We start from the raw sequence: 26878 nt of genomic DNA on the forward strand, positions 1-26878 counted from the left end.
AACCTGGAAATTACAACCTGGGGTTATTTTTAAAGTTTGATTTCCTGCACCTAAAAAAAGAGCAGCAGCTAAGCCTGAGGAGAGCAAAAACTGTAAATTCCACAGATTCTCCAGCAAATTGACAGTCTGAAGCTGTTTTAAAAGTCCTAAAATCCAAATAACTACATTAATTTAAAAACATATGTATATAAATAAATAAATCAGCGAGCTTTGGTACAACAAGCCTCAGAAATACGTGGAGGGAATTCAGAAAGGAAATAGCTGAATAAATGTGATTGAGCTGACAGTCTGAGGATGCGGGTAGGTTTGAGGTGAAGAGCCCTCACACTCACTCTGACAGACCAGGGGAGAGGGTGTTGAGGTGAGGAGCCCTCACACTCACTCTGACAGACCAGGGGAGAGGGTGTTGAGGTGAGGAGCCCTCACACTCTGACAGCCCGGGGGAGAGGGTATTGAGATGAGGAGCCCTCACACTCTGACAGCCCGGGGGAGAGAGGGTGTTGAGGTGAGGAGCCCTCACACTCTGACAGTCCGGGGGAGAGGGTGTTGAGGTGAGGAGCCCTCACACTCTGACAGCTCGGGGGAGAGGGTGTTGAGGTGAGGAGCCCTCACACTCACTCTGACAGACCAGGGGAGAGGGTGTTGAGGTGAGGAGCCCTCACACTCACTCTGACAGACCAGGGGAGAGGGTGTTGAGGTGAGGAGCCCTCACACTCTGACAGCCCGGGGGAGAGGGTATTGAGATGAGGAGCCCTCACACTCTGACAGCCCGGGGGAGAGAGGGTGTTGAGGTGAGGAGCCCTCACACTCTGACAGCCCGGGGGAGAGGGTGTTGAGGTGAGGAGCCCTCACACTCTGACAGCCCGGGGGAGAGAGGGTGTTGAGGTGAGGAGCCCTCACACTCTGACAGCCCGGGTAGCGAGGGGGGGGGATCAGGTCACTGTCAGGCCCCCATCCCCTTTCCCTCAGGAGCTCCAGCAAAAACCCGTCCGCTCCCCGGTCTGCAGCAAAGCGCCGGCTGATCCGCGACCTCCAGCTGTAATCGGTTAAAACAGGACAGAAAGACTGAAAAACAAGAGGTGAGAGGAAGTCGGCCTCATCTCCCGCAGCCTGAGCCCCTCCGATATCTTCCCCTGATTCGGTGTCTGGGTAGCAGCCGCTCTGCACAAGAGATGCCTCCTCCTCTACTGCCGCCGCCGGCAGCCCACGGCGTCCCCTAGTGGCACCTGAATCCCTCTGTCTGTCACCCCAGCCCCGACCACTAGAACAAACCATTAACTCTTCCCCCTGCACCCTCACTGAACATCTGCACCATCTCAAGCCATGTTGCAGCACAGCCCGTGAGAACTAAATAAATTGCACAAAATAAAATGTGATTGTAGTGGGGAATTGAATTGCAGGCTTAAAAACGTGAGATTTTAGATTGTAATTTTATTAACCAGCCATTAATTGTAGAGAAATAATTGTATGCTTCACTTTTAATTAATAGATGAATTTCACGCTCATGTTCCATAGAGTTAAAATAGTATTGAATGAAGCACAGTCCTTGGTCTCCTTCTCTCCGGATTAGTTGGTCACAGTTGCATTTCTCCACAATATGGGAAAGTAGTTTAGTACGCTTAGCAATCAGACTTTCAAAATTGACGACACTTTATTCATTTTGAATCATTTTCAAAAAGTACAAATAAAATTGTGTAAATTCTATGCTGTATCAGATACAGAAAATAAATACGCTAAGGTCAAAAAACATCAACGCTTCAATGTACACTTGGTTAATCATTGGAAAGTGTTTTTCCTGTGTATTCATAGTGATTAGGGCTAAATATATATATTTCTCTCAGATCATAGACCTGACGCAAGTCTATTGTTATGTAATTGGTTGGTCAGAGATGGTTTAACTAGTATGAATATATTAGCTTAGACATTGTAAAGGGATCTATCTACTCAAGGGATCTATCTACTCAAGATAATATCTGAGCAAGCAACTTGTAGTATACAGAACTGTAGACTGTAGATATAAGATCTGAATTTAGAATGAGTATCCTATCAAGAAATCTGGTGTGCAATACAGGCATGAGATCAGGGGATGACAAAAATGCTCTTAGTAAGTGATCTGACAAAAATACAAATCAAAATGGCTGGAAAACTAAAATTGATGGCATACAATCCAAAACATAAGGATGAAAAATGTATAATTATCATTAGTTTTAAAGTTATGCTGGAGATGAGACATATTAGTAAAGTTTTAGACTCCTAAATGTGTTATTGTTCCTTTCCTTTTAACCTAGAGATCATTAGAAGGGACCACTCCAGGGACTATTTAGAAAAAAATCTATAAAATATTAAATGGAAGCAAGAGATTGTATTCCTGAAGGTTGTATCATATCTGCTCCTTGAATAATTACTGTTACTGTACTTTCATATATCCAGAACAAATTATTTTACTATATTAGCGGTATTTCACTTCTTTGTCTTTTGTAAGATTATTTTTCAGATGAATTTTCAGGGATATGTGTTAATCTCTGTCACATCAGATAGGAAAAAGATAGGATGAATATCAGCTTAGTGTGAAAGACTCTTGGTGCAAATGCTTCAATCTTTATCCCGTTTACTAATTCCACTGCATAACTTTACTGATTTCAGAACACTGCTTGATATTCAGACAGCTCTTATTACAATTCAAGAACTGAACTGCCAAGCAATTGTCAATCATTCATGGGGAATTGCAGAAATAGATTAAAAAGGATGTTTTAAAAAGTACTCTCTATGATTAATCTTTCCTAACCAGCATCATTTTATTTGTCTTAGAATGTTGCAGCACAGTAGTGAACATTTTGAACAATCAAACCAGTGTTTTCCCCCCTCACAAAGTACGTATCCCACTCCCCTGCTCACTCCCCATATCCTTTAATATTCCTCTTTTTCAATCAACTATCTAACTGAAATGCAATTTTAAACTGAGCCTGATTAGTAAAGACTTTTGACTTGTGCTCATAGTGAAACAAAGCTTTCAATGATTACAGAACGTGGGAGACTATATTTAATTGCATGCAATCATTTTTGGATAATAGTGAGCTTTTTAATACTCATCAAAAATATTATTTCATGGTGGTAAGAGGAAATAAAGGGCTACTTAAACCCAAAAATAAATAATTAAAGTGCCTATGGATTCCAATTTTGATAGAATTCCCCATACTCCAGAAAAAAAAATTGAGAAAACTTTAAATTAATTAGTCAGATATTATGTTGTGAAACTGAAGTTTGAAAAGAACTGTAAATGCTAGAAATCAAAAATAGAAAATACTGGAAAATACATGGCAGATTTGTTTGTGGAAGAGGTTTACCATTTAAAGGCTAGAAACCTGCATTTTGCTTCCTTATAATAGGAATTAGTATATTTGTGTTTGACTTTCTGCACCTGCCCCTTTTTATGTTTTATCCAAAGCTGTAAGTAAGCTAACTTATCATAGAATTTCCAGTTCAGTTGGTGAAGTGTTTACACCTGAAAAGTTTGCTCATCATTTGTCTTCACAGCTGTGGACAGATCTGTGTATTTCCAGTATTTTCAGCATCAAATACCCATGATCCAACAGTGATTCTACAGGAAACTCATCCATCATAAAAGTACAGGTAGTTCTACATCAGAAAATATGAATTTCATTGGACAAAATTTTCAAAAGATAACCTTACAAAAAAGAACTTCATCCATTACTTAAATAACAAAATTCACTACCATAATTTTTATAATTGTACCACATCAAGTAATTTTTAAGCACTTTATATTCATTGAGGACAATTCTCTAAGGCAAATATATGGTGCAGTTGAAGGAGTAATAAACAGAAGTAGTTCTTTGCCATACACACTGCAAGAAATGAAATGTCCACGGGCACTCAGTCCATCCCAGGACATCTTAACATATCTTCTTAAATTGCCAACAATGCTATCTCATGGTGAGGATTAGATATTACAAAATACATAAATGTTATGAATTGTAGATAATAAATATATTTAATTGCTCCAATGATGGAGGATTAATTGTCAGAAAATCACTCCAGCTCATGCACTATTAACTCAACCATGATGGATTGATTGGATAGTTCCTTCAGAGTGCTGGAGATTTGTCATCAGGAATCAATAAATAAGGAATATTAAAGCTGGTAGGCATTACTCAAGTCATATCAGAAAAAACAAACTATCAGTTATGAATGATTAAAAAGTATAATTAATGTAATAGTCATATTTATGAAATAGAGGTCTGTAAATCACCTTGAAACGCACACCCATTCAATAAGCTAAGTATTCCAGGATTATGCATTCCATCTAATAATTCCAAAAGTAACTCCTTAACTCGCCCAGAGGTTTTTCCAGGAGAATGTTCCCTGCTCTCTTGCACCCATTTTGTTCCTAATAAAAATAATAATGAGTTATAGTGGAAAACTTTTGTTTCTAATTGTAAAAAGACCATCATGGCAAGTATCTCGAGAAACAAAAAAATGAGGAACATGTCGGGTTAGGAACAGTTTGCACTGTAGTCTGCAAACTCAGTGAGTAATTCAGCTCTGAAACCTACCTTCTGGTGGTGTCCAAAACTGCCAAAGAACATTGTTGCCCAATATGTCAACAACTAGTTACATGTGAAGAATAGGAAATCTAAATGTAGCAAACTTCGTTTCTGATTACTAATTAAAATAGTTGGATACTGTACTCACATGGTGTATGCATAGGTACTTTAACCTTTTTGTCCGTTACTTGATTAAAATAACAAAGCAAAAAGCAGAGTATGTGTTTTTTGATTTATCTGAGTGCTTTACTTCCTTGGTTACTAAATGGTAATGGATACTTGTTAAGTAAATATACACCCGTGAAGTACATTTATTGTGTGTGTATGCAGAGCATTTTCTGCAAAAATTGGGATGTGACTAAAATGATCTTGCTGCAGCCATACCAGTGGCTAGTCCAAAAAGTCTATTGAACAACACCACTGCAGAGAGTGATTTGATAATAAATTATATAACATTCACTATTATGCAATATCCAAACCTGAAAATTTAGTACATATAGGGGAACAGTGGCTTTGGTTCCAGGAGTGTTTTTCACATTGCTTCATGCTAATGTTACAACTATTCAGAATAATTGAATTTTGACTACTTGAAAACAGCCTCAGGAGGCCTAGAGGACCACATTGAAACATGTTCTTATGGAACTAAGGATGAAGCTTCGACTTATGAGCTCGTGCAGAAATGCAGCAAAAGCATGTAATAGTTTCATAAGATTTTTTGACATGTCAAATTGTGGAGATGATCTTTTTTACTAAATATAAAAAGAATGATGCATTATAAAAATATTTTTCTTGAGATTGACTTGGTTACAGAGAAAATGTTCCCTGGGTGTTTTGCTGTGGTACTTTGGTTCCATTGCTTAGTGGGAAACAATGAAAAGTAGAGCAAATGCAGTGTCCAGGTGGCTCAATTGGATTAACAACCTAGTCCAAACTTAGAAATTTCAGTGGTGGGGTTTTCACACTCAATTCCTTGCTTCATTGGGTAAATTGAACATCTGCCAGGCCACTGATTGGATAGAATGCAGAAAAACAAAAATGACATGCTATTTCACTCCCCTTGACAGTTCTTCCCATCACCCTATCACTGAACAATGTTAACAAGGTCTTGCCTAATTCTGTGACCCAGAGTGTCCCACCTCCTAAGAAATCGATGCCTTGTAAGAATGATCATGTATTTTTAAAACAGAACTTCAATTTCCAACCCTGTCATGCTGGGTTACATCCCATTAGTGTTTAAAACACAGCCTTTGTCCTGAACAGCTTTATTTATTGACAGCAAATTTTAGAGAAACTCATCAAGAGGAGGAACATTTTTTTTATTGGTTTTATTTACATGTGGCTTAAAATCATATGGTTTACTTTAGTAAGGCAAAGGAGCCCTCCAATTGCTGGTCATTGCACTGATATATAATCAAAATGGTAAAATGAATAGAAATCTGAGTACATGGAGCACTTAGAGCTTTAAATCCAAATGTAATATCTCTATGTGGGCCTAGGTTGGTTGGATTTCCAAAATGGAAAACTATAGCTATTAATTGTCAGGTTGATATCAGTACATTAAAGTTCATTCTATGAATGTAAGATTTTACATTTTTAAAATATTACTGTTTCAATGTGGAATGATTTTGCTGTTCACATTTTTAACGCTTGCTTCTACTCATTCGGCTTGAAAGTTACTTTGGTTCCACTGCTTAGTGAAAACAAAGGAAAATACAAGTGCAAGGATCCAGGTTGCAGCAGTAGATCAACAACTTAGTCCCAATATAAAAGTTATGAGTTTGAGTCTTTTATGCCCACTTTCAAACCCTGACTGGGTAGTTCAATTGTCCTCACAGGCTGTTAAGGCAGAAAACAGATATATAAAAATGACATAGTCCAATGATACAGGGCAAAGACTGTACTTTCCTGTGCGGCTATTAGAGAGTAATATTTCCAGTACCTTATGTAATTTTGTGATTAAAGACCATCCCACCCCTGCCACCTCAACCAATTAATTCTTCATGACAATAGCCTACAAGGGGACAATAATGCGTGGGCAATCAGAATTCTAAATTATAATAAATGCCACTTAAAAGGTGCGTCAAATTCCATCCTTTCACAACATGATGGTTTGAAATGGATTGCTACACTTGGCCAAAAAGGGTGTCCATAAGATAAATACTTACCTACTGTCAATCAACATTACTGTATCTGGTGCACAAGTGACATGTACCTGTCGCTGAGCAGAACAACTAATTTATTTATGTAAAAGCAGAATACTGCGGATGCTGGAAACCTGAAATAAACACAAAAAGTGCTGGAAAAACTCAGGTCCAGCAGCATCTGTGGAGAGAGAAACTGAGTTAATGGCCTGGCTTTTCACCCAGTCCGGATGCCTCAGCAGCCCTTTAAAAATGGTCAGTGGGTCCAGATTCCAGGATTTCAAACCCCATTCACGGGCTGTCTGATTTTGAGGAGTGCCTTTAAAAGGTGCAGGGTGGTTCCTGTTTCAACAAGCTTATTGGATGCATATATAATGAGGCTTGGCTGAGAGTCCAGACAATCATTAGAGTACTAAAACACTTGAGCCCCAGGGAAAACATTATTTGATTGACAGCTCAGGCTCTCTCCTCTCTGCTGTCAATTTCACAATGTTTATTTACACAATGTTAAGTGGTTTCAAGCGTTTGTGGTTTTTATTATTGATACTTTTAAGGGGTCTGGATGATTGACAGTTTTATTAGCCTGTAGTGAAATGATTTTTTTTTTCAACATAGGGGAAAGTTATGAATTAATTACATTTTTGAAAAGTTTTTTTTAAACACACTCTACTGTCACTATAGGAGTCATTAGTTCTAGAGAGTGTATGATGGGCACGGAAGTGCCATTGCTTGGCATGGGGGTATGATGGGCTAAGGGGGGGGTGAGTGGAAGGGCACAGTTTGGCATGGGGGCATGAGGGACCATGGGCATGGGTGGGTGGCATGAAGTGGTATGGATGGGGCGTGGACAGTGATTAGAGTGTGGGGGATGTGAGGGGTGAGGAACTGGAGGGCCTTTGTATTTTTATTTCAACTGGAACAAAGTCCCACATCACACAGGTGGGCCTTTTAAACAGCCTGCCTCCCCGCCCAGCATGGCTGCCTCCAAACTTCTTCCCAGGTCGACTGGCCCAACTCCAGCCACACCCGCCCCCCGGCAATGAAGATCCCACATTCGTGAGCACTTTCTCTCGAGACGGGTGGGCTGAGCCGGGAATTTTCACGACTCCCGCTACCCGCCTCAAGGGTGAAAATCCAGGTCAATGTTTCACATTGATGACCTTTCATCAGAACAGATGACGAAAGGTCATCGACCTGAAAGGTTAACTCTGCTTCTCTCTCCACAGATGCTGTCTAACCTGCCGAGTATTTCTGACATTTTCTGTTTTTATTTATTTATGTTTTGGTCTAAAACACAATAACTTCTTGAATCTACTTGCTGTCTGATCTGAATGCTTGTTCTCTACCTAAATGGAACAAGGATTCGGTATCAACTCTGCACTTGTTTTAAAAAAAGAACATTCTTAAATTCACAGAGTCTGGTTACAAAAAAATGAAACATTTGGTTCACTTCTGTACATTAAGCCTTATAATGTCAATGTATTTCTTGACTACACTGATTATTTCAAAGAATAAAGAATGTTTTTGTATTTTAATTCCTTTAGGTTGAGGGTGCAGTCCAAAATTGTGGACAATGTTGCACTAATGCTCATGGAGAAATATTTGAGGCCATTAATTGTAACAATTGGCAGCAAGATTTTTTTAAATCAACGTAAAGGATAAACATTGCAAAGCTTGGGGTTCCTTTACTTATTTTGAATAAAAACAAAACACAGAACAGTCCCTTTCCTTAACATACATATATAACAAAAGCATGTTGATCCACTGATTCAGATAATTAAGATACATGAACAGAAAATGTGATCTCATATTTGCAACACCACCTATGGTTTTGCATTGTTTTCTGTTCTGCCTTGTAGATAGTCTATCTTATCGAACCAGTGAAGACTTCATTTATTCCCCTTTCGTCCAGATGAAACCAAAAATGTCCTGTGGGTTTTCAATACAGGCAACGTAATAAGTGTTATGTGTCACTGAATTAATGTTTCCTAGCTCTGACATCATTCTTTCCATTTGTCACTGTGTAATTAAAATGTGGCGGAGGGTTACGATTCAGAGGCTTCTTGAAGTTTCCTGGCTGATTGAGCATAGAAGTTGAGATAGCCACCTCTGATGCTGCAATTGTCAGACCTGCGTTCAAAAAAAATGTTCTGTAAGTATGTATTTCAATTACAGATAATTTCAAAACTATTATTACAGCCCCCTTCCACTTTCCAGCAAATATCCTCCCGACACCAGGAAGAGAACAAACTTCAAGCTATAGTCACATTTTTTTTGACTGTCAGCTTGCCCAGCTGCTAACACTCCTGTCTGAGTTAGAAGATTGCAAACTCAAACCCCACTTCAGGACTTGAGGACTTAATTCAGGCTGACAGTTTAGTGCAATATTGAAAGAGTGTAATAGTTTTAGAGGTGGTACCTTTTGATGGGAAGTTAACTAAAAGCCCTTTCTGTCAGTTCAGATCCTACTGCAATATTTGAAGGAAAGCAGGAAATTATCTGGTCACCTGATCAAGCAGCACCCACCACCAAGACAGAGTAACTGGTTACCCGTCTCATTGCTGGTTGTGGGAATTTGCTGTGTGTGCATTGGCTGCAATGTTTGCCTATATAACAGAGAGTGCAATTTTAAAATGTAATTTATCAGCTGTGAAGTGCTTTGGGCCATTCTGAGAATGCAATTCTTTCATTTTTACTGACAGTGCAGCTCTGATTGAATGTTCTTCCGTCACCATGATTGCAAGCAGGGATACACATCTGTTTTTCTTACCCCTAGGCAGAATGCAATGCTTTTATTTATTTTCGGGTGTTTTGCTGACAACTGAAAGTAACTCGCTTAAGGTCTAATTTTTTTGTTGAACAGGAGGCAGCTTCAAGGCTTGCATTAGTAATTATTAAATTGGGACAGCAGTGCTCTATTATCTGTACTGAAATATAGCTTCATATAAGTGTGTTGTGGTTAGATAATTATATATGAATTTTTAGTAGATGAAAGTTTTTAAGGTACGCAAGATTATCCCTTTAGAGACCAGCGTCGCCTATCTCCCTTTTTGTCATATCCTAACCCTTGTTCCTCTCAGAAGCCAGGTAATTTATCTCTAGAACTCATTTATATTGTTCACTTCAACACCCTTATTTCACTCTATTCCCACTTGGGTGAGAAGGTTTCAGTTAATTTCCGTTCTTGACCCCAGCTTCTTAATTGTTAATTTGTATTCCCTGCGGCAGAATTTTTCACTTGGCGTGCGGGCGGGCGCCTGACATGCTCGAGTGTGAAAATAGCACATGATGACATCGGGAGAGGGTCCTGAGGTTATCACACACACACGCGCGATATTTCGGCTGGCCGGTGCACGCGAGAGTCGACAGCGCATCCGCCGACAATTAAGAGGCCTACTAAGGCCATTAACGTAATACTCAACCGCGATTTTTCGTTGCCCGTCCAACATTATGGTTGGCGGGCGGGCGAATCAGCCAGGCGGCCTTTGTCTTTTTGAGGAAACCTCATCCAAGGGCGGGATGAAGTTTCTGATATTGCTTAAAAAAACATCTTTGCACAGAATTTTCATCTTGTATATGTTCAGGTGACTGTTTCTGATGTGTGGGCATTTTTTCCGGATGTTAAAATCTGCTTTTATTGCATTTGAATTCTTCAGCTCCGTGAGGCAGCTCCCATCTTCAGGGAGCTTCCTGTGAGTGCTCCCCTGCGCCTGCGCTGAGTTCAGCGCTCGCCCTCCTCCCGCCCCCACCCCAGCAGCGCTGAGCATTTCAGCGTACCTTTCACACTGGCTGGCCGTTAATTGGTCAGCCAGCGTGAAATCGTGGTGAGGGCCCGATCGCGGGCGGTGGCCCGTTTCCTGGCCGCTCCCAGGCCCGCTGACCGCGCCCACACGCCAAATTCAAAATCCTGCCCCTGTTATTTTGAATGCTTCACCATGATGAACAATTTCCTAAAATTTATTTTGTCGGTTAATTTTCTAATCTAAAACCTTCAATTAAGTCACCTTGAAATTCCCTCGCTTCCAAACGAAGCAAACATACTTCTTTAATGTTTCTTCATAAATTAAATTTTAATATTCAGTGTCATATTTAAATTCTTAAGTCTGTCAATTTTCACCCATAACTATTCCAACATAATTGTTCTACCCAAACACTTATTTTATCTGACTAATTCTGTCGCTCTATGGCTGTTCCTCAGATTTCAAACTCCAGTTTTATACTGTCTGCAATTTGCCTAGTTTTCAACAAGCTTCGGAGTGAAGTCAACAATATAAATTGGAGCTGATGGGGATTTCAATTCTAAGGCACCTGGCCACAACTAGGACTTGTACTCTCCTTTCCAGTTTTTCGACTAGGACCTGCTTTTACTCCCCTAGTTAGGACCAAATGTTACTCCACGACCAACCACCTGCTGTCACTCTCCTAACTAGGAACTGCTGTTGCTCTCTGAACAATTACCTGGGGCAGAATTTTACATTCGGCGTCCGGGGGCGGGCCCGACATGCCGGAACGTAAAATGACGCGCGATAATGTCGGGCGTGCATCCCGACGTCATCGCGCTGTCTCGCGATATTTCGTTTGGCGGGCACGCGCCAGAGTTGGCTGCGCGCCCGCCAATAATTGAAAGGTCTATTAGTGAATTAATTAATTTCAAATTTATGCTGCCCATCCAACCTAACAGTTGGCGGGCAGGCAAAAAGGCCAAGCAAAAGAGCACTGGGCCCGACTCTCCCTCCTCCCCCAGCCCGCACAGGTAGCACTCAGCACTATCGCTCGCGATCCACTCTGGGCGAGCTTTAATTGGCCCACCCGTGTGAAATCACAGTGCCGAACCGATCGCGGGTGGCGATCAGCTCTGCGACTGCCCCACCCACTCCCACCAAGCCCGCCCGACCAATGAAAAATCCTGGCCCTGTTGTTGTTCTCTTAAATAGGAGCCATTGTTATTCCCTGAACAACTACCTGCTGTTACTCCCCTTACTCTCTGAACTAGGACCCACTGTTGCTCCCCTAACCAGAACCTGCTGCTTTTCATTCAATAGCCAGTTTCTTATCCATTATCACAATAACGCTTACAAAACATCTAGATAGTTGATAACCAAATCAAACTTCCAAAGTAGAACCTCTTACTATCAAGTGATGCTCAAACCTTTGCTTTCAGTATGCAACATTCAGTACATGACCTGAGGGCTCATTTCTACTTGATTAAGCTAACAAAATGGTAATGATTTCTTTAAAGGGGTGCAAATATGTTGCTGCATTTCTATGTAACATATGTATATTGTATTGGTCACTAAATTTAGTAATCCCACAAAGCTTTATATTCTCACCTCTGACTTTCTTCTGTACAGCCAACCCTCTCCCATTGGCATTTCTCTGATAGATGGTGCTGGGGGGTGTACTGACTACCTCCAACATCTGTAGGTCACTCTCACCTACACAAAGCAATACAGACAGACAACTTATTTGTCTCAGTTGTACGCACAAATGTGAAATAACCATGAACAAAAAGTATTATCATACTATGATAGCTACTGGAAGAACTACTAAAATATAGTTTGGTTTAAGTCAACTTTTTTCATTTCCATTAACATATTGCAGAAGGTAGCATTTTATATGGAAATTTTCCCCTTCTAATGCTGACTGAACCTGCATTGGGAGATCCAAAGTGGAGGCTTGTGAGGCCGCAATTTTAAACATAGCTGCCGATTCCTGATGGACATTATTTTCCCCAGAATGGGAAACATGGCAGATCATGACTCGATGCTCATGTAAAGTGATGCAGGGTCACCATTTAAATGCCTGCTTCAAATCCAATTTTCCCTGACATCAATATTTTTATGGAGCTGAGTGGGTTCCTGAAGACTTTGGGAATCATGCCGGATAAGTCAATTCATGAACCTTGAGGGAAGTCTGCTGTGGAGTGGGGAACCTTTTGACAACCTTACCAACCTTTCGGTAGGCTTGAAAGCTGCTACCAACTTTAAAAGGCATCATGTAATGATGTATGATTATTTAAGTATGTTTTCAATGCAGTGACTGATCACAGGGCTCTATCCTTAAAAGGTAAGTGGTTATTAAATTGGCCTGCATTGTGTATGGGTTCACATACATTAGAGTTTTTTAGCTAATTAATAAAGTCCTCTTTTGCATTAACAGTATTGAAAATTTGATTTAAGTGGGTCAGTTGGAAGCTGTGGTTTGAGTAGTACAATGATTTAAAGTCCACATATCTTTTAAGACTTTGAAAAAAACTGAACAGTTGCCAGACCTCTCAGATTGAAACTTAATCGAGCCTTTGAAGAAAATGAGCAGATGGCTGGATATCTGGTCAGGCAACTTCAAAGAATCCACATAATTGAGCTGTGTAATGTAATCACATTATGAATGCATGGCTGAGCTCCAAATCCCATTTAGCTCAGCGGGAGTTGTTTACACAGCTGAGACAGAATTGTGTGCTTTGTTTGATTGACAGTTTAATGAACATATAATAGGATGAAATGTTTTTAAGAAGTTTTTGAATGGCTGTTTATTTATTTTGACAGATTAATGAACACTAGAGATAAGAGTGTGTTTCCTCAAGTGAAGTTTCAATGGCTGTGTTTGTCTGAGAGTTTTATGAGTTTCTAAGATGGGCATTTTTTGAAGAGGAGCTTGAATGGTTGCATTTTTAAAAATTTCCTGAGTATTTCAAAGACCTCCCGTTATCATATGGCTCATGAGTTCTATGCATGATGGATATTGGGTGAGTGAGCATGCGGGCATGGAGGGAGCATGGGAGATATGAGATGGTATGGAGGGGCATGGGAGATACGGCAGGGTATGTAGAGGGCATGGGACAAAGACGGGGCATGGGAGATATGAAGGGGTACGGAAGAGGCATGGGGGTGGGGTGGGGAGGTGAGGGGGTAAGGGCTCGAGGGCCTAATAACCATGCGAAGAGCTAGGCTGATGTCCCAGTGGATAGAAGTAGTGCCCATCCAACTGCCGCCACGCCCACTTCTGTTCCCACCTCCATCCTGCACCAGGTGGTGGCAGCCCCAACTCCAGCCCACACCAGACGCTCGCAGACCAAAATTCCGTGTGAATGGACTGACTTTCTGCGGTCAGGAATAAGAGGTCTGGAAATGGCCCGACTAATATTTCTCAAATCGAAGACGAAAATTCGGCCTGTTGTGTTTATAACAGAAAGTGATAAGATATGGGGCAGGATTTTCCCTGTGGGCTTTAGGACCCTGCCATCAGGCTCCAAAGAGGGTGTCAGAAGCCCACGCTGTCCAGGGAACTGCCACTCACATAACCTGCCACAAATTAGACCAATTTGTGGCCAGAGGGTGAGTTTGCAGCCTTGGATGGGCATTCGGAGCTGGAGGGCCAATAAGAGGCCGTATTGCTTGAAACCAGCAACAGGATGCCATTCGATGTAAGTGAGGGAGAGTGAACCCCAAAATGAAGATGCCCTCTCTCGCTAACCCAGGCAGACAGGGAGGATCTCTAAGCCTGTTTGGAGTGCTGCCAAGCACCAACACCCCCACCCTGACCTGTTGCAGGGTAGGCAGATGTATCTGTCTACAGGGATCTAGAGGCTGACTGCAGCCATCCTATTTGACCTCGAGCAATATGCCTCAATAGGCTTTCAATTCGTTCAATTAGCTACCCACTGCTTGCAGGCGGGTAACCCTGCCTGCCTTCCCCCACCGCATTCCCACCTCTGAGAAAATGGTCCCGGTGCAGGATAGAGCCAGGGAACAGGTACGCTGGCCAATGTTGCGAAATCCTGCACCCACCCACCTCAGTTTCCAACCCCAGCAGGTGCTAAAAATCCAGTCCATGCTGTTTGGGAAGGTCATTGCTTCATCACCACTTACATAGACATAAAACCAATGTATAGTAAATAGTGAACAGACAAGAAAAGGTAATGTGCACCTGTAGGTTTGATGTAATTGTGTCAAACTGTATCGGTTAGAAAGAATTCAGTTGGAGGGAAGTAATTGTTAAGGGAGTAGTTACTACTTAAGGCAAGGACAGTAGGAATAGATGTATTGAGTAGTTGAGAAGCGTCATCATTGAATATTGTGGAAGAGGGTATTTGGGGGAGAGTGAAAGTTGCATAGGCGTTAATCGTTATTGGAAAACACCTTATACTTTGCAAAATGGAAGCCAAGTCTTAATGTAAACAAGGTTGAATATCTTGATGCCTTAATTTTATACTACTGTTCATGTAGCTCCCATTGTCTTTAGTTGCCAAGAACTAATTTAGGAAAATTATGAAGTAAACTAAGTGGAGGAGCTGTTGCGGGATTACTTTTTTTGGGTGTTCTTTGAGGATTGTAGTGGGGAATATAGGCAGGCTGGAGTGAGGCGAGCACAGGAATGGATCTGAAAAGATGTAGTATTTACCTGAGCTATAAAGAATCATTAAATTTAAATACCTTCAGATTTGCAATTCTCAGAGTTGGAAAGCTGGTTGAGGAGAACCATCACATACTTCAGATAGCGGAAGTATGTGTGATCGCACTCTGTGATTAATGTTGAGGTACAAGAGACATTGAAATGTAATTAATTTAAGGGTTTTTAGCAGTGTTTTAGAAAACCTAGATAAACATTTACTTATAGTCATTAAATTATACATATGCCTGCAATATTACAACTAACTTTTTTAAATACAATGGCACTTTCAAGATAGCTATTGTTATAGGGGTTCAGCACAGCACAAAGATTCAGAGTGAGTAACAAGCAGGTTTTCTGAATTGATTTTGGCCAGGATATTTATGAATTGTGAACTTAAGATCAATAAAGCTTCACAAATTTATAATTTAATCCTAGTGGTTCATTAATTTCTGTCGGATAGGCAAAAGATAAATAAAAAAGTCAGAACCTTGCTGTCAATAACGGAGGATAAGAAAACTGCAATAGGGATGCAACTTCATGAGGGTGAGCAATGCAGGAGGAACAAGACGTAGGTTACAAGACTATGTTTAAAAAACGTACAGAAATAGGTGTGCATTGATATAACAATGAATTGCAAAACAAAGTACACACGTATAGAAAACCTTTTACATAGCTTCCTCAAATAATTCTTGATTTTGCTTTAGCTTTTAGCTATTGGGGAGTCTAATTATATTGAAAGCCTTATGTATTTGCAATTGCATACTTGTGTCAAATTACATAGAATTTACAACTCACAAATAGGCCATTCAACTGAACTGGTCTATGTTGGTTTTTATGTACCACGTGTGTCTCCTCCCACTTTTACTTCATCCAATCCAATAATACATGCAATAACATAAAACTACAATCTATTATTTCAGCCATTTCTTCACTATATTTTTTTGAGTTCCCCAATCATTTGAATGAAGCAACTTTGAGAATATGTTTGAACATAATGTATGCAATGGAACAGTATTGTTTTGTGTCAGTATTATTGAACTGTCATGTGAAGCTGATTTTATTTCTACCCTAACAGTGAATGTCCGACTCACCTGCATAGTGGCTGATTGGGAATTTTACTTTCCCAGGTGCATGTGTTGGTTTTCCATGTGTCCGTAACTGAGATTGGCCATTCACATTAAATCTATTATCCGAAATACTCTCCAATGGTTGGAATCGGGATGAAATATTCTTAGGATGGGGTAACTGGGAAGATAGTAAGAAAATAAGATTTTTTCCAATGGAAAAACAATGAAAAATTGCATTAATGCGGAATATAAAATACATAAAAAGACAATGGTAGGACAATATGATTCTGGCTGTGAGATTTAATCATTTGGAAGCACAATGGCTAAGTACATTTACAGTCCTTGGAATTACTAAAAATCTTCAACATCGCAAGGTTATCTTAAAAATCAAATTACTGTTTTTATTAGCAGCAATGAACAGGAAATGAGTGAATTCACTGACATCTCTGGGTTTTACTGAGAGACTGAAAAGCATCTGGTATTATTCCACACAGAGTATTCTGGAAATAGCCTCAATTGGAAGATATTTTAAAAGCACCGATCTGTGTAAAATCCATTCTTTTAATATTTTAACACCAATCACAAATGTTAATTGGCATTGTTGCTATGGAAATGCATCTAACAGTGTCATTTAGCATGTCTACATTCAGAATGTTGAATGACGATTTTGAAATGTTGATTGCGCAGAGTTTATTCAGTTTACAACATACTTAAAATAAAACTCCAACCTCACGAAAAAAAATGCAAACTTGCCTAAGGAATCAACATGGAAACATGCCAAACAGAGATTTTGATGCGGTTTGTTCCACAGCAAGTTCTCTAATAGATAAAAACAAAAAACTGCGGATGCTGGAAATCCAAAACAAAAACAGAATTACAGAATAATTAATAGATTGAGTTTTTCCAGGTAATTCTGTTTTTGTTTAAGTTCTCTAATAGGTTGGTAATATTTAAGATGATTGAAAAGAATAAATTATTCCCATTAAAAGGGCATATGTCTGTCCCAGACACTGATCTGTTTCAATTATTATTGATGGTATTTCATTTCAACCAGAATTTTTGAACCTACAAACTTATAGTCACAAGGCAAGAGTAAAGGATAAATTTTAATTCACTCCTGTACAAACAAAATACTAACCCCTTGACCATTGACCTCAAAAGATCTTGATCTTCTTTTCTTCCGTTTGGCTTCTAATGTCTCCTCTTTTCTACTTGTCTTTTTGTTTTCCTTTTTATAAGATTGAGACCACCCGCTGGGGGATTCTTCCTCATTATGCTGTACATGGTTGATCATCTCACCGGTACTGGTGGATAGATTGTCCTCGCTAGCTGCATGCTTTATAACTTGACATTGCTGGTGTCTGTACAGTGTCAGTGATGGCCCAGGAATGCCTCTATAAAATGATTCTTCATTTTCCTTCATTGAATGCAGGGAAATGCTAGTTTTCTCCTTCATGGGTTCCAGAATGTGTAGCCTGTTGTCGCTTTCCAGAACTTTTGAACGTCTCCTCGCTGCTTTGACTGCGATGTTCTTGGTGCCTGTCAACATCTGCTTGCGTTCTATTGAAAATGGAACTCATTTCATTACAGCTGTCAAGGCAGAACTTCCAATTTACTCTTAAAGTACACGGCATTCGTAATGCAAGGGGTGGCAATATTTGCAGAGGTAATGCTTTGGGCTTTCCTTCAGGGGGCTTCCAGCTGGGGATGGTTAAGGGCAGGAATCCTTATTCAGGTAGGGTGGGTTCCAGGCAGTATCTTACTCTATGGAGGGAGCCAGCATCTGCCATCTTGTAAAATTAACCAGATGGCACTGCAGCACCAGAAAGGAAATGCAGCCAAAATGAAAGGGGGCAGAAGTCTTCTGAATATTAAATAATTGCATCAAGTGAGAAGTATAACATTGAGTGACCCACCATAAGGACCATGTAAGAGAGGGAGCCAGATGGCAACCCCCTCCTTCTCTGCTAATACTATCTCAACAAGTACTGCCGCCACCCCTCTTCAGATCTGAACTAAGGTCAGTGGCATAGCAGTAGGAAGGCAGGGAAATCTGTCAGTTTTCCAAGCGTTGCAACCTGTCATTGTTTAATTGAAGGGGACAGTCACGGGGCAGGTGATTGAGATTCCTGCTGCTGGGGGAGGGGGGGGGGGGCGGTTGGACATAAATGTCCAATAGCATTATCAGAGGCGGGTATCTCACAATAATCCTCCCGACCTCTTTTTGCTGCTCCCTGCTGATATCTTGTGGTAGAATGGAGGAAAACTGGTATCATCATTTAAACTGAGTACTGAGTCAAGGCATCAGGAACCCCCGAGGAGAGGGAGAGGTTGCCAGATGCCGGCCCTCTCCTCTGCGTTTAACCATCTTGCAACACTGTCCCAGCAAGAGAACCATCAATCTGGTTCAACACCAACCATGGAAGAATAGTTCGAATACATCACGGCTACAAAATTCTACATCAAGTCTCCATACCTTTGAGGAATTCTGTTTGGGTGTGCCGATTGTCTGCAAAATTCTCACTGCTGTCAGGTGATGAGTTTAAATGGCTGCTGGCGCTGCTCATCCCACTAAAGCTCACCAGACTCTCCTGTTGATTTGTCTGAAGGAAGATGTGTTATGGAACAGTTAAAGCATTCAACCTCTGAGTAGCCTCTTGTTTGTGTCACTTCATTACATTGTAGGATCCATAATAAAAGTAGCAATTTAGAGAAGTTTGCTCAGCTAGGTGCTCACAAAGGGAGAAAGGAATGAAAGTGGGATTTAAAAAAAAAGGTAGCAAGGGTAACAAAATAGTGGAGCAGGATCTATGAGCCAATTGGTCTCCACGGGACACTATGGGCTGAATTTTATGTTCGTCAGGCGGGCGCGCACCGGACTTGTTCAGGTGTAAAATCACGCGCGATGACGTTGGGCGAGTTTCCCGACGTCATCGCGCACTCTCGCAATCTTTCGGTCGGTGGGCGCATGCGAGAGTCAGTAGCGTGCCCGGTGACAATTAAGAGGCCTATTAAGGCCCTTAAGCAATTAATTGACTTGTACTTTTCGCTGCCTGTTCAACCGTTCAGTTGGCAGGTGGGCGAATTGGCCAGGCGGCCTTTGCATTTTTACGAAACCTCATCCATGGGTGGGATGAGGGTTCCAACTGTAAATTTAAAAAATGAAAAAAAACTTTCAACTTCATTTTAAACATGTCCCTCTTCATGTGACTGAGTCACATGTGGCGGCATGTTTATATCATCTTTAGAATCTTTATTTTTGTTTCTCTAATTCTTCAGCTCCCTGAGGCGTCTCTGTGCCCTCAGAGAGCTTTCAGCACACGCTCCCCCATGCACACGCAGACTCCCAGGAGTGCTTACCCTCCTCCCACCCCCAACCCGGCAGTGCTCAGCGCTTCAGCGTGCCTTTCTTGTTGGCTGGCTGTTAATTGGCCAGCCAGCGTGATTTCGCAGTCGGGGGCCGATTGCGGGCGGAGGACCTTCTCCCGGCTGCTCCCGGGCCTGCCCGCTGCGCCCGCCCGACAACCTCAAAATGCAGCCTTATGTTTCTTTGTAACACACAAATGTATTTTACTGCCTGCTAATTTTACTGAGAAAGTAGACACGAGTATGAACTGGAGAATGCCATGGTAACAATACTTCTGTCATGGCAACCACTTCACACTCATTTCTATTTCAACACTAAATTAGCGGACACGAGAAAATATAACCCCTGACGAGTAAAAGACATGGTCTTGCATTTTCGGAAAACATACATATTAATTCCTGCCATGCCCATATAACTTCTGGGAACATAAACCTAAAGTGCTGTTGAGTGCTTGTATAGGTTTCTGGGAATGTGGTTTAGAAATGGACTTGTTTTGAGTGGGCAGAATTCCAGATTCTGAAGCTCACTCATGCACCAACTCACCTCTTGGTTAAGCATCCCATTCACATGGATTGGAGGAGGTGTCATCACGGTTGAACTCTTTCTCTGTTGACCATGTGGGCTGGTTTTAAACACTCGGTTATTATCACTGGTGTGTCAAAGGAACAACATTAAAATGGTTAAAGGGCAATACCGAGGAGAATTTGTCACTGTAGTATTTACATGTCCAACAGATAACGTATATACCTGTGTAAAAGGCGATCTCATGCAAAATTCAACACATGATTCTTGGCTTAAGGGTTTCCAATTTTTCATATATCTCATGTAAAATTCAAACTTAGTTTTTCAGGGAATCAGAGCCCAAAAATTTCAGAACCAAAGTGTAATCCTGGAGTGGTTTAGGATTGTTTAAGATGCTAAAATCACAAAAATTGTCAAAGTATATTTCATCACTTTCCTGGATGATGAGATTCTTCAAACGTGCTAATTAGATGGCTGCACCTCTTTTTAAATGCCCTTTTATTAGTTAATGATTAGCCTTCATTGTAAATGTATGACTGCTGACAGTTGAAAGTAAGTACTATGATTTTGTACTTTGTAGTTGACGGAGCCTTTTTTGGATTTTGCTCTAGGCTTTGTTTTGGCCTTTGTTTCAGGCTGTGTGGGCCCGAATCGAGCATGCGTGGCAACACCTTGAAAATAATCATCGTGTAAAAGTCGACCCTTAAATTTTTGCCAAAAAAAATTGTCTTAAAAATTTGACTTTTACATGGGTATATACGGTAATGCAGGTGACCTCAAAAGACAGGTGCACTGGGCCCTATAAAAAAACAAGAAACAAAATGAATGAAAATATGACTATAAAATCTGTACAACCTGTACAAATTAATAGCACCTGCAGACATTATCGACGATTAAGATCTGCATTCGTGCATGTTTTTAACATTCCATATCATATATTTGTCCAACCTTCTCACGTGGGGGAGGGGGAGGGGAGGCACATTTCAAATTGTTTTTCACTCAAATTTCAAAAAGGTTAAGGTTTGGCACAACATTAAACATCAATTTCAAAAAAAAAGTTGATGTATGAAAAGAAACAACTCACTGTGCAAAAAAAATGTCAAAACAATAAATTGATAATTTTTTTAAAAATGAGTAATTAGCAAAGATGACCATTCGAGTGTGAAAAGGTGAGAGTGTGTGTGTCCCGTTCACTCCCAGCCTCGGGTGCTCATTTACTCACCCTCACCCACCGTGAGAGTGGGTGGAAGTACATGTCGGTGTATGGGGGGAAAGGTGGATGAGACTTGCAATGAGCCAGACACGCACCCTCCACTCCCTCTCACACCCCCCTCTCACACCTGCACACTCGCAACCTTCCTCCCTCACAAACACACACGCACTCGCCCCTCTCCCTCACACACATGCACACTCACCCCCTCACACACACCCACCCCTCATTCACACACACTTGCCCCCCTCCCTCGCACACATGCACACTTGCCTCCCTCCCTCACATAAATGCACACTTTCCCCAGTCCCTCATGCACATACACACTTGCACCCCCATCCCTCATACACATCCACCCTCTCCCTCACTCACATGCACACCTGACCCTTCACTCACACATGTGCACACCTGCCCCCCTCCCTCACACACACACCCGCCCCCTCACTCACACACAAGCACACATCCCCTCACACAAATGCACACTTGGCCCCTCTCACACACACACACCCTTCCCCCGCACTCACACGCATGCAAACTTTCCCCCTCACATACGCACACTCACCTCCCCCCACACTCACACACATGCACACTCGCCCACCTCACATATGCATGCGCACACCTGCCCCCCTCACACACACGCATACCTGCCCCCTCACTTGCACACCCGCCCCCTCACTCACACACTCGCACATCTGTCCCCTCACACACACTCACACACCCACCCCTCTCAATCATGCACACACACACCCACCCCTCACTCACTCACACCCACCCCCTCACACACATGCACACTCACCCCCTCACTCACATGCACACCCACCCCCACACTCACACACATGCTCACTTGCCTCCTCTCACTCACATTCACCGCCACCCACACACAAACACGCACACTTGCCCTCCCAATAAATGCACACTCACTCCCAACACACACGTATAGTTTTGCCACCCCCAACCCCACACACACTTGCCCCCCTCCCTCACACACTCACACACACACACCCTCACTCACAGGTATACTCGTCCCCCTTACTCACACATGCATACTCGCCACCCCCCCCCGCAAACACACACTCACCCCCCCACACACACGCACACTTGTCTCCCTCCCTCACATAGATGCACACTTTCCCCCCTCCCTCACACATATACACACTCGCACCCTCATACACACCCACCCCCTCCCTCACTCAAATGCACACCTGACCCCTCACTCACACACACGCACACTCGCCCCCTCACTCACACACCCGCCCCCTCACTCACACACAAGCACACATCCCCTCACACAAATGCACATTTGGCCCTCTCACATACACACACACACCTGCCCCCGCACTCACACACATGCACACTCTTCCCCCCTCACATATGCACACTTTCCCCCCCTACACACATGCACACTCGCCCCTCTCTCACATTCACACACTCACCCCCCCCCTCACTCTCACACACGCACACTTGCCCCCTCGCACACTTGCCCCTCTTTCACATACACACACTCGCCCTTCTCTCATGCACACATACACACTCATAATTAACATTATAAGAATGGTCAGACCTGTATTTGGATGAGTATTAACAGTCAGGTATCAGGATTGGATATTTACAGTACAAGTGATGTCAATAATCCATATGGGTGTTCAACACCCCAGTTTTGCTGAGACAAATTGGATCGTGCTATAACAGACAATCCTAGTTGAAAATCCATTACTGCATGGTTCAGGGACATTGTCTGTGTATAAATCACCCACCCATCCACCCACCCACCTACTCACCTACTCACTCACTCACCCTCCCTCCCTCTTACTCTCCCTCCCTCACCCACCTACCTTGCTTCACCCTCCCCTCCCTCCCTCATCCACCCCATCTCACTCACCCACTATCTCACACACCCACCCACCCACTAAATTGACGGGGGTGGGGGGGCGCAGGTGTACAATGAGAGGGGAAGAGAGACCAAGAACGAGGCCTGAGGCCAAGTGGGTGCACACTGAGGGGTGTGCTGGGAGTCAGGGGAATGCGCCAGCAGCCAGGGGAGAGCATGGGGTGGGGAGGCCCTGCGCGCCTCTCTCACCCACTCTCTGCATACTCACAGCAGCTGGTGCTCACTGCCCCTCCAATCACAGCCTGATTCTCTCCCATATTTGCTACTGATTGGCTCACTAGTGAGACCATCAGCAGCAAACGGGAAAGGAACGGCCTGTGATTAGAGGAGAAATCTTCAACTACGCTGACCCGTATTACTGGCATTTTGAACAATGGCTCCCGGGGCCACAATTGGACAGACCTCTTCTATATGGTTTGGAATGCATGGTCGAGGACCCCTAACACTAACAAGGACGATGAAGGATTGCACTTAGCAGTAGGGAGCAAATAAATATAATGATAATGCCCATAACATTGGGGCGGCCTCTGCACTAAATACTCAACTGTGGTTATGGCTGGGGATGTTTTAATTTTGGCCAGCAAAACATTAATCTCTCTCTCTGCAGAGCTTTGCACAACCTTTCATTCAACTTATTTTTACTGACACTGAGGTCACACTTGTGCTGATTGAAAAGAGTAAAGATCCATTTAGATAGCTGGTCTGAGATGTAGGTAGAACTATTTCTTCATTCAAGGTTGAATTCTGGATCTTGCCCCCTAATTAGCTATTAACAAGGCCCATTTTAGATTCATACAAAAGCACACAAAAGAAATCTGAAATTAAAAATGGAAAATGCTGGAAATACTCAGCAGATCCAGCAACATTTGTGGAGAAAGAAACAAAGTTAACAATTCAGGTTGATACAGAACTGGAAAAAGTTAGCGATCTAACAGGTTTATAGCGAGGAAAGAGGCAGGGAAAGGGTTTGGGGGGAGAAGAAAAGGAAAGCTCTGTTTTAGGGTGGAAGGCAAGAAGAGATTAAACAACAAAACGAATGATGGAGCAAGGCAAAGGACGATAATGGGACAGCTAAAGGAACAAATAACAGATCAGCCATGATCTCATTGAACACCAGAAGAGGTTTGAAGGATTGAGTAGTTCTGTTCTTATTTTTCCCAAAAGATCTGTCTGGAGGAGGTGTAAATGAGAAAAGCTGAATCATTACCAACAGCTGCCAACCACAGACAAATAAAACCACAAAATATAAACATGCTCAACATTAGCTAGAGAAGCAGTACCTCAGCTTTTGATTAGGCACTTTACAGCTTTTTGGACTCAACATCGAGTTCAACATTTTCAGATCATAACCTCTGCTCCCATTATTTTTGTGCTTTTTTTGTTGTTTTTGGACAGAAGCTGTTGGTAATAATCCTCCTTTTCCTATTTACATCTACTTCAGGCCCAACTTCTGTTTCTGCCCTTGTCCCATTACCACTCCATTTTTGCCTTACACCATCATCTCTGTTGTCATTTAATCTCTCGTCTTCCATCCTATGAAAGATCTTCCACTTGGCTCACCCTTTCCCCGCCTCTGTATTTGCTTCAAACCTGTTACATCTGTGACTTCCTCCAGGTCTGAGGAAAGGTCATCGACCTGAAAGATTAACTCTGTTTCTCTCTCTACAGATGCTGCCAGACCTGCTGAGTATTTCCAACAATTTCTGTTTTTATTTCTTACTTGCCTATTTTTATTTTAAAATCACAAGGACCTTTACATCTATTTTTGAATATTGAAGGCAAAACTCCAATCTGCACAAAAAAAGGAACACGACAGGTTCGATTCCCCACGCATTTCATGTGATTAAATATATAATATAGCTCAATATATATATATGCTCAACATTCAGTTCAATATTTTCAGATCACTGTACCAATCGAGGGCTAGCACCACAGGACAATATTGACTGGCAAGAAGCAGGAGGCGAGGCGGGTGGAACATTTTTGGGAGATCCTCAACTAGCCAATTCCAGCTCCACATTCAAGTTCAATGATGGGACCACAGCTCAGCAGCTGAATGTCAACCCGGGAGAAATTGCCGGGTCGGAGATCCAAAGACTCATCAAGAGCCTGAGGAACAAAAAGGTCTCAACGAGAAGCCAGCAGAGCTACTGAAACATGGCAAGAACCCCATCACAACAGAGCCCACAGACCTGTACAACAAGATCTGGACTGCGGAGGACATCCCGGATGTCTGGAGGCGAGGAGTAATCATCAAGCTGCCAAAGAAAGGGAACCTCAATGACTGCAATGACTGCAGGGGCATAATACTGCTGTCAATACCTGGCAACGTCTTCAGCACAATGCTCCTCAACAGATTGAAAGCAGAAGTAGATGGTACCCCTCACGGGGAACAGTCTGGTTTCCAGGGTCGCAGCTCATTTTGCGAGCAGAACTTTACACTCAGGAACATCACAGAGCAGAGCCTAGAACATTAGAAGCCACTTGTTATCACCTTCATTGATTTCAAGGCGGCTTCTGATAGCATCCATTGGCAGTCACTCTGGTACATCGCAAGACTGTACGGCATCCTGTTGCGGTATATTAACATTTCAAAGCTTTATACTATGACTTCAGCTGTTGTGTCAAGACCAGCACAGGTGCCACAGGCTCCTTCAACATTATCACAGGGGCACGGCAAGGCTGCATACTCTGCCCATTCCTTTTCCTCTTGGTTATTGATTTCATCATGAGGAAGGCGATGTTGGGAGCAGACTTTGGCATTCCGTGGCAACACCACTGGTTGACGGACCTGGATTTCGCAGGCGACATTGCCTTGCTGGCTGAAGTGCTCCAAGACATGACCACCAGTATTGAGAGTAGCAGCGCCAAGGTGGGTCTACATATCAGCTGAGGGAAGACCAAGACAATGATAACTGGACACCAACTAGGTTCTCCCATCACCATCAGGTAACAGAACATTGAGGACGTCGACCACTTCCCCTACCTAGGAAGCAACATCACCAGGGACAGTGATGTAGAGATTGACATCCACACAAGAATCAGCAAAGCAACATCAGTCTTCCAGCAACTCCACAAGGTCTGAGCACCCAACACGATCAACATGGACATGAAGCTGCGACTCTAATTGTCCGTAGTTGTATCAACTGCGATCTATGCCAGCAAGACATGAAAGTGAACGGCAAAGGTGTCATGTAAGTTGGACATCTTTCACCAGCACTGCCTACTTAAGATCCTTGACATCACATGGAGAGATAGCATCACCAACAAAGAAATGCTACAGAGAATCGGTCAGAGGCACCTGTGGGACACTGTGATAGAGACACAAGTGAGGCCGGCAGGACACGTATTTTGCCTCCCGGACATATGCCAGAGTGGCAGTAGAATAGACACTACCAGCCAGAAGAAGACAGAGCCAGCCAAAGAAGACCTGGCAAAGGAACATTTAAGAGGACCTCCAAGAGTGTGATACTGAAAGAGATTGCAATGGACTGGGGCACCGGGGGAACTAAGTCTAAGTAAGTGTGTATATATATATATATATATTATATATATATATATATATATATATATATATATATATATATATATATATTATATTTGGGTTTTGCTCTATAAATACTGAATACTGTCTCATCACTCAGTTTAGCACCAAAAGGAACTTGTCCCCTCCTAATTATTTCTGCCTCTCACATTTTTACAATTTAAACTGTTTTTACACTATTTCTTT

At 42.3% G+C, this 26878-nt stretch overlaps 1 protein-coding gene across 2 annotated transcripts in view; it reads right to left on the reverse strand.

Annotated features, from left to right (window-relative positions):
* Positions 1 to 7987: 7987 nt before the first annotated feature.
* The window catches only part of kif19 (kinesin family member 19), a 219357-nt gene continuing 200466 nt past the window's right edge, over positions 7988 to 26878 (reverse strand). Inside the window, exons 16-21 of one of the 2 annotated variants that reach the window (XM_078570994.1) lie at positions 20072 to 20177; positions 18638 to 18764; positions 17315 to 17721; positions 16186 to 16339; positions 12034 to 12138; positions 7988 to 8833 (exon numbers count right to left, since the gene is read on the reverse strand). In XM_078570994.1, the coding sequence (XP_078427120.1) occupies positions 8682 to 8833; positions 12034 to 12138; positions 16186 to 16339; positions 17315 to 17721; positions 18638 to 18764; positions 20072 to 20177 (1051 nt within the window). In that variant the 3' untranslated portion in view covers positions 7988 to 8681. Of the gene's footprint in view, positions 8834 to 12033; positions 12139 to 16185; positions 16340 to 17299; positions 17722 to 18637; positions 18765 to 20071; positions 20178 to 26878 lie in introns of both variants that reach the window. The other variant, XM_078570993.1, reaches the window with a different exon arrangement.

Source organism: Cetorhinus maximus, chromosome 24 (genome assembly GCF_964194155.1).
Source record: "Cetorhinus maximus chromosome 24, sCetMax3.hap1.1, whole genome shotgun sequence".
NCBI lineage: Eukaryota > Metazoa > Chordata > Chondrichthyes > Lamniformes > Cetorhinidae > Cetorhinus > Cetorhinus maximus.